This window comes from Cystoisospora suis (assembly GCF_002600585.1).
Source record: "Cystoisospora suis strain Wien I chromosome Unknown contig_4991, whole genome shotgun sequence".
Classification (NCBI taxonomy): Eukaryota; Apicomplexa; class Conoidasida; order Eucoccidiorida; family Sarcocystidae; genus Cystoisospora; species Cystoisospora suis.
In genome coordinates, this window is record NW_027157783.1 from 1,051 (window position 1) to 9,222 (window position 8,172).

The window sequence follows — 8,172 nt, forward strand, 5'->3', positions numbered from 1 at the left end:
GATAGAAGTGAGAAGAAGAAGAAAGAGAAAAAGGAGTACTAAACTTCTCCTACTCAATAGAAGAAGAGAAAGTAGCGGTGCTCTCGTCTCTCTTCTTTCTTTCTTTCTTTCTCTGTATGTTTGTATCTATTCGTTCATTTGGTCAACTTCTCTAGGAGTATAGCTACAGATGTCTATATATATATATAGATGTGTATATAGATCTACATGGCTTGATAAAGGCTTTGTATTTTTCATCAGTTCTCTCGTCTTGTCTTAATTGTCTGGAGGCTATAAGAAGTAGTAGGCATACAGAGCTATCGAGAGAGATAAGACTGTGTCTCCCTATATCTATCTACATCTATCTACATCTCTATCTCTCTCTCTGTCTGTCTCTCTGTGAGGCGTGTATTATAGAATGTTTATTCTACCTATCATCCAGGTGTATGTCCGTTCAACTCATGTATAAAGCCGATCTTATCCCCCTCCCTACACATACACACCTACATCTCTACAGTCGTCATACATAGATACATACATACCTACACTTATACATATATCTATCTATCTTTCTATATGGAGAAAAGAGAGAAAGAGAGAGAGGTGTGTGGATGTGCGTATTGCAGGGTGTTTGGGCTTAGTATTTGTATTGTGGAAGCGAAGGACTTCATTCAGCTCGAACGACTGCAGCCCTTCTTTCATACATGGTTCAAATTCCTCACTGTCCCTCTAGGCAAAGGCATCTTCTATCTCCTCGTTGGTAAGAAAGAGAGAAAGAAAGGAGAACACCTTTCTCTCTTTCTCTTTTCTTTCCTTCTTTCTTTGTTTATTAGTCATCTTGAAAAGGAGAGAAGAGTTCTTTTCGCGTCGTGAAGAGAAGCTCGAAAAGCGACACAAAGAAAGAAAAAGACAGGAGGAGAAGAAGAAGATCGTGTCCCTTCTATCTCTATATGTATGTATGCACAGGGAGATAGAGAGAGATAGAGATATACATATATATACATATATACATATATAGATCTCTATATGTCTATACAGACGCAGCCTCCCCTCACCTTACGTCATCTAGACACGTACGTAGACATGCATGCATCTTCATCTGTAGATCTTCTGTATATTGTATATGTGTTTAGGGAAAAAAGATTTGTCTGTGTATCTAGAAGGATGGGTTAGGGTGTCGGGTCTCATTTAGCTGGGGTGTATGTACTGTTGAATCACTCAACACAAATGCAAACTCTTCAAGTGTCTATACATCTCGAAAAAAGAAGGATCTTCATTCGTCTATCTTGATACGAGGGGTTCCACATATACACATAGATAGATAGATAGATAAATAGATAGATTAAAGATAGATTAAGGATGGATAGATAAAGGTAGATAGATAGATAGATGAGAAATGGATATAGACATGTAGTGATGAGTATAGATCGGTGTGTAGAGATGTCTGAGGGTGTGTATGTATTAGACGACGAGTAATGGATGATCTGGTCTACTCCTCTTGTACCTTAAAGGATTTTCTTCTTTTTCTTCTTCTTTTCTTCACACATATATATACAGACACACTGCAGTCACGCTTCTCGGTGTAGGCTCTACCCTCTACCTGTCCAACTCGCAAAGATATACCGCAGAGGTTAAAGATAGATAGATTAAAGATAGATTCAAGATAGATTAACGATAGATAGATAGACAGATGTGGATAAGGCTTGTGTGGGGTGTAGTTGCTTCAGGTTTGTCGATTTGACGAGGCAGGTGTCCTAGTGGTAGTTGGCGGGCTCGCTCCTCTTCCTCTACCAGTATAGGGGGTATCCATGCATGCATAGGCCTGTCCATATATATGTATGAATATATATGCATGTATATATATATATATATCTATATATATTTATGTGTAGTGATACGTGTTGAGTTGGATGGATTTTTCAGGGACGATTGCGGTCTCTCAGTGGACGTCGAACCTCCTCCTTCTCCTCGTAGGTAAGCTCGGCTACATACACACGCCGAAAAGAAAGAAAGAAAGAAAGGAAAGTTGCTTTGTCTCTTTTTCATTATCTTCGATTAGTAGATATGAAGAAGAAGGTTAAGAACGAGGAGACTTTATTCTCCTAGGAGAATCTTGCGCTTAGAATTCTCCTGCTCTCCTCCTCTCTTTTTCTCTCTTTCACTGGCCTTTCTTTTCTTCCTCTTGCTTGTCTTCTTGACACATAAACCATCGGTCTTCATACCCACACTCTCTCATATATCTTGTATATATATATATATATATATATATCTGTATGTATGCATATATATGAATGTGTGTGTGTATGTATGTATATATATATATATATGTGTATCTGTGAATACCTTGTTTGAAATAGATATGCCCTTCCTCCCTATCTATCTATCTATCTATCTTTAATCTATCTATCTATCTTTAATCTATCTATCTATCTATCTATCTTTAATCTATCTATCTATCTATCTATCTATTAGTGATCGATTTATCTATCTTTAATTTATCTATTTATGTTCGCATGAAGTCTAGGCAAAAACGTGAATGGCGCCTCGCCACTCTCTCTCTTCTCTCTCCACTCCAGATGTCTTCTCTCTCTCTCTCATACAGTCCATACGTCTTACAGATAGACTAAAGATAGCTACATAGACTCAAGATGAGTAGATACATAGATAGATTAAGGATAGAGAGATAGATAGGCTTGCCGAGAGAGAGGCGGATTTCTCTTCTGTCTTTATGTTGTCTTTCTGTGGTAGTCTTTCCCCGCGAGTATGTTTCTCTCCTCCCAAGTCACCCTCCTTCCAGCTCGATCTCCATTTCTTTCTTTCTTTCTTTCTTTGTGTAGGATGTTATATGGGGTTGATGGGCGTGATGTGTATTTTAGTTCACTTCGGTTTGCGTCAGCAGCTGCGTCAGAGGGGCATTGCTGTCTCCGACGAAGAGGAAGAAGCACAGCACGGCGGGAGTGAAGTAAGGCAATCCCCTCATAACTCTCTTATTCTTATTCTTCATAAAGAAGACGTCTAGTCAGAAAGAAAAAGAAGAAGAAACAAGGTTCCTTTTGCTCAATGGATAGATTAAATGTCTATGGAAAAGTAGTTTAGTTCGCACACTCTCTGGATGAGGAAGAGCGGTCTCTCGGCCTGTCTGTAGCAAGCTACATCTACTGTATCTATTTATCTATCTGGGTCTCTGTATACCTATTGTCAGTCTATTTGTCTATGTATTTACGTCTCTATCGCTTTGTCTCTGTCTGTATCTCTGTGTGTGTGGAGAATGGCTATGTATGTTTGACTATGGAGATAATACGAGGCGAAGAGCGTCTGCTTGGATTCCTTTTGATAGGTATTTGTTGATATAAGATCCATAGGAAGTTCTCTCTCTCTCTTCTCTCTTCTTCTTCTCGTCTTTCTTCTATTTCGAATCTCTCTCTCTTTTACCCGCTGTACATACACCCGAGAAAGGACTCTGTCTCCAGTTACCCCAGTGCTTATGTATCTCTGTCTCATTCTTCTCCTTCTCTCTCTTCACGTGCTTTTCTTCCTTTGTTTTCTCTCTCCTTCTCTCTTCTCCAGATGATATGTCTATGCAGATCTTCTTATCTTCTCTCTCTTCACAGATAGATTAAAGATAGATAGATAGATGGATAGATAGATAGACACTTCTACGTCTTCTTCTCTTTGTATTCTTCCTTCAAAGCTTTCTCTTTCTTTTTCTTTTCTGGGTCGTCTCTTTCTTGCAAGACTTCCCAAGATGAGAGAGAGTTCACAAAGAATGAAAGAAAGATTCGTTCAGTTACATATGATGTATCTTCTTTCTTTCTTTCTTTCAGGATGTCTTAGGTGACGGGAGGATTCGCGTGGGGGAGCAGTTGAATGCAAATTACATTCGCAGTACTCTCTTCAACATTGCCTAAAAGAAAGGCCGTTCTCACGAAAAGAATATCCGTGTCTGTGTATGTCTGCTCCTCTTCTTCTTGCTTGAATAAAGAGAAGAAAGAGAAAAGAAAGGTGGAGATTTCTGTCTCTCTCTATCTCCCTCACAGTTTCGTCTTCTAGAACTCTAAATAAATATCTATCACCCTATAGATATATACACTACCTCCATCTTTCTGTCTCTATCTATCCATACACATATATATATAGATACATGGATGTATGTGTATGTATAGATAGAGCCAGAAAGATGGCTGTAGTCTATAGAGGATGATGTATGCGAATGAACGCTGATCTATGAAACTCTAATACTTTGAGAGAAAGAGATAGAGAAAGAGAAGAAGAAGAAAAGACGTGTGTGTGTCTGTTATGTCTACATGTCGATTCAAAATCTATACAGACAAACGAAATGGATGCTTCGCTTCAGAAACGTTTCCTCGCTAAAGAAAAGAAAAGGAATTAGAAAGAAAGAGAAGAAGAAGAAGAAAGACTAGTAAGAAACAGTAGAGGCACCCTCGTGTACAGAGGTGTACGTACACTTGAATGTGTATAGATCTCTTTCTTTTCGTCTCACAAGGTTCTTCCAAGAAGAAGAGAAAAGAAGACTTGCCTCTTCTATCGTTCTCAAGATGATAGAGAAAGGCGCCGTGAATTCAATAAGAAAAACTGAGGTGTATGTACAGGTACACCCCGAAAATAGAAAAGGCAGAAGGCTCATACAAGTTGTTCCTCCGACTTTTCGTTTTACTTTCTTTTCCAAACTTAGGACTTCTTTTAAGAAAAGGTCTCTGAGATATCTAAAGAGAGAGAAAGACTTTTTCTTTCTCTCTCTATGTTTTATATTTTCTCGATCAAAAGAAGAGGGAGAAGACGAACAACAAGAGTAGTGACTGGGATAGATTAAAGATAGATAGAGAGATAGATGAAGAGACAGGTAGCTAGATTAAAGATATATAGACAGATAGATTGATCGAAGATAGATGGGGATAGAAATTCAAAGGTACAGATAGGAGATAGATGCCGTTTTCTCTTTTCTATTCTCTTTGTTTCTCCCTAGTATTTCTTGACGTGGGAGTGCGAGTAGATGAAAAGAACTTAATTTTATTTATTCAATGAAGAATGGATGGATTTTTCTCATGGAGAAACAACAAGCGGCTAAAGAGAGAGAGAAGTGGCGATCTATGTAGATGTATGAGGAGTGATCGATTCGATCAGACGAAGGAGAAATGAAAGGTCGACAAGATATGAGAGAAGATAAGATTCCATCGGTTTCTGTAAAAGAAGAAAAGAAAGAGAAGAAAAGACGAGCTGTGCTTTTCAGCGGAAAGAATAAGAAAAAAAGATGACGGAAAGGGAGGAGCATCATGCTGTCCAGAGGAAAAGGACGGGGTGTACATACACCTCAGATGTCATCGAAAGGGCAAAACACTTTTTGTATTTCTTCTTCTTTTTCAGACGATCGATCTTTTTTCCTCCCTGTTTCTGTCTGCTTCGGTTTTCAATCCAGTCTTTCTATAGAAATTCTTTCTTTCTTTTCTAGAGAAAGGAGAGAAGAGAAGTAGTAGTAGTAGTTGGTATACTCTTTCTTTCTCTTCATTTTTCTCTCACGATGGTCTGGGATTCTGAAGCTCTCTCATTGCTCTTCTCCTGATCTATGTCTGTTGTTTTTTCCTCCCCTTCTTTTTCTTTTTTTCTTCTCTTCTGAAAAGACTTTTCTTTACTTTTCAAAGTTATCAAGAGATTTATCATTCATTCATTCATTCGTCCACTTCTCATAGATGGAGATAGAGAAGCTGTAGATACACCGAAGGGCAAGAGAGAGACAGATAGAAATGGACGTCGCTCTCTCAAAAGAAGTTCTCCTTGTAGAGAAGAAAGATCAGAGAGATGTTTCTCACCCTTCTCCAAGAAGGAAATTTCGCGTCAAAGTTGGTAATGCACGGAGCAGTGCGAGTGCTCTAGATCTTCTTGCTTCTTTAGTCTCTCTCGAAATAAAAGAGAAGAGAAAAAGAGACCTTGACGATGGCTACGACTGCTCTCACACACGGGGCAAATCAAAGGCTACGCAGTAGAAACAGACGGAAAGAAGGGTGTACGTCTCCATATATAGCTATCTATATCTATCTACATCTATACACCTACATGAGATACAAATAGATCTACATATACATCATACATACATATATATATATAGAGAGAGAGAGATATGTGTAGATATTAAATCAGGTCCCCTTGTGTATGTGCTATATATATATATATTTACCTATTTGTAATCTATCTCTGTCTGTGTAGTGTATGTCTGGTTTGTCTTGTATGAATAGATTCCTCTCAGCACCTTCTAAATGCCGCGATTTGTCCCGTTTCTTAGTCACATTCTTTCCTTTGACTTTCTTTTGTGTAGCCCGAAAGAAGTCTTGATGTATGAGCTAGAGATGTCATTCTCTTCTTCCTGTTTTAGTTGCCAAAGAAGAAAGAGAAAAGAGAAGAGGAGGACAAGGCAGAAGAAGGCGAGTGCTGAACGAGAGAAGATTTATCTAAGCCAGGGGAAAGAGGTTCTTTTCTTTTTCTTTCTTTTTTTCTTCTTTTTATTCTCTCTCTCTCTTCTTCTGCTTCTTACCAACCTTGTGTAAGTTCTCCTTCCTTCGCTCTCGTGAAATAATACTAGGCGAAACAGAAAGGAAGATCGAGGTGAGAAAAGCAAGCACAAAACAGAGAGAGAGAGAAAGAAAGAAAGAATGAAAGAGAGAGGAAAGAAAAGAACACGAAAGAAAAGACAGAAAGAGCGAAGAAAGAGAAGAGGTCTGTCTGCTTAAATGGTGTAAAAAGGGTTTATCTCATAAAAGAGAAGAAAAAGAAGAAGTCATTATTTTCTTGATTAACAGAGAAAAGGAATGAATGAATGAAGGCAAAGAAATCCATTTTTACCTCATAATCCGTACCTCTTCTTTTCTCCCGCCTATCATCCATCTACTCTGTTCTCGTTCATCTGTCTATATCGATCTTCAATCTGTAGATCTATGTATCTATCTTTAATCTATATATATATATATCTAATCTATCTCTTTATCTATCTGTAGGGTGTAAGAGAGAAAGAAAGAGAAAGAGATCTATCGTTGTTCATAGTAGTAGTAGTCGGGATCGTCATGTCTCTCCTCTCCATGAAGGGCATGAAGAGACAGAAAAATGTCTCCTTTTCGAGCAGGAGAGCGATCGCTCTCTCTGTCTCTCTCGAGTTTTTCTTTCTTTTCTTTTTGAAAGAATAAAAAGAAGAAGAGGGGACTTCCCCTATTCTTCTTCTTATCTTCCGCAAAGCAAAGAAGGGGGAGAGAAAAGCTTCTTTCTCCTTCAGAGAAGAGAAAGTTGACCTTTCTTTCCTCCGCAAGTAGAAGGTTTCTCTCTCTTCCACCGGACTGACAGAGATGATTGAAGGAGGCGGTCGGCCCGCCTCAACAGAAAGAAGAAAAGAAGAAAGAAGACAACGAAAGAGGTCAAAGAGAGGAGGAGGAAGAAGAAGAGAGAGTCAGTCTCATATCGGTATTATAATTACTACTACTCCTACTATGCTTTCTTTCGTTAGAGAAACTTCTTTACTCTTCCGACCATGTGGGTCTCATTGAGAAAGAAAATGAGAGAGGAAAGAAGAAAAGAAAAATTCAAAAAGAGGGAGAGACCGATAGATAGATAGATATAGATAGAGGGTTAGGCTTGAGATAGGTGGAGTGACTCCTGACTGCGTGAGATTTTTTTCGGGTGTATGTACACACAAGCGCAGTCACCTCTGAAAAGAGGGTCGAACCGATCATCCAACTCTCAGACATCCTTTTCTTCTTCTTCTTCGTCCTCATTTTCTTCTTTTCACCCCCTCATGAAAAGGATAGAAACACTCCCTATCCCCAAGATCCTTTCGTTAAAAGGACCTGTCTCTCTTTCTCTCTTTCTTTCTTTCCTTCTGGTATGACCCCCATCAGAAGCGAAGAAGAAGAGTGAAGAGTAAGAAAGGGAGGAAGACTAGGAGGATGAAGCGATCGAGTGAGAAGGGGAGAAGTAAAAGTTCGAATGAACAAAAATTGGAGTGTCTTTGCAAGTTTTTCACGTGGGGCGGAGGTCATGCAGCAGGACAGCAGGAGGTGAGGTGTATGTACACCTGAATGAATGCATGAATCAATAGGAACAAGAGTTAAAGCAGGAACACAAAAGAAGATAAAAGAGCAGGAAAGGAGAAAGAGGAAGAAAAGAAGGACTTCTCTCTGGTCTTCTCCTGGAAAT

At 39.0% G+C, this 8,172-nt stretch overlaps 1 protein-coding gene across 1 annotated transcript; it reads left to right on the forward strand.

Moving 5' to 3' along the window:
* Positions 1 to 602: 602 nt before the first annotated feature.
* On the forward strand, positions 603 to 5,586 carry CSUI_008745 (copi associated protein). Its single transcript, XM_068068870.1, has 4 exons — positions 603 to 739; positions 1,903 to 1,953; positions 2,817 to 2,941; positions 3,804 to 5,586. Exons 3-4 carry the CDS (start codon positions 2,825 to 2,827, stop codon positions 3,885 to 3,887), a joined length of 201 nt encoding a protein of 66 aa, XP_067919154.1. The 5' UTR covers positions 603 to 739; positions 1,903 to 1,953; positions 2,817 to 2,824; the 3' UTR covers positions 3,888 to 5,586.
* The last annotated feature ends 2,586 nt before the right edge of the window (positions 5,587 to 8,172 follow it).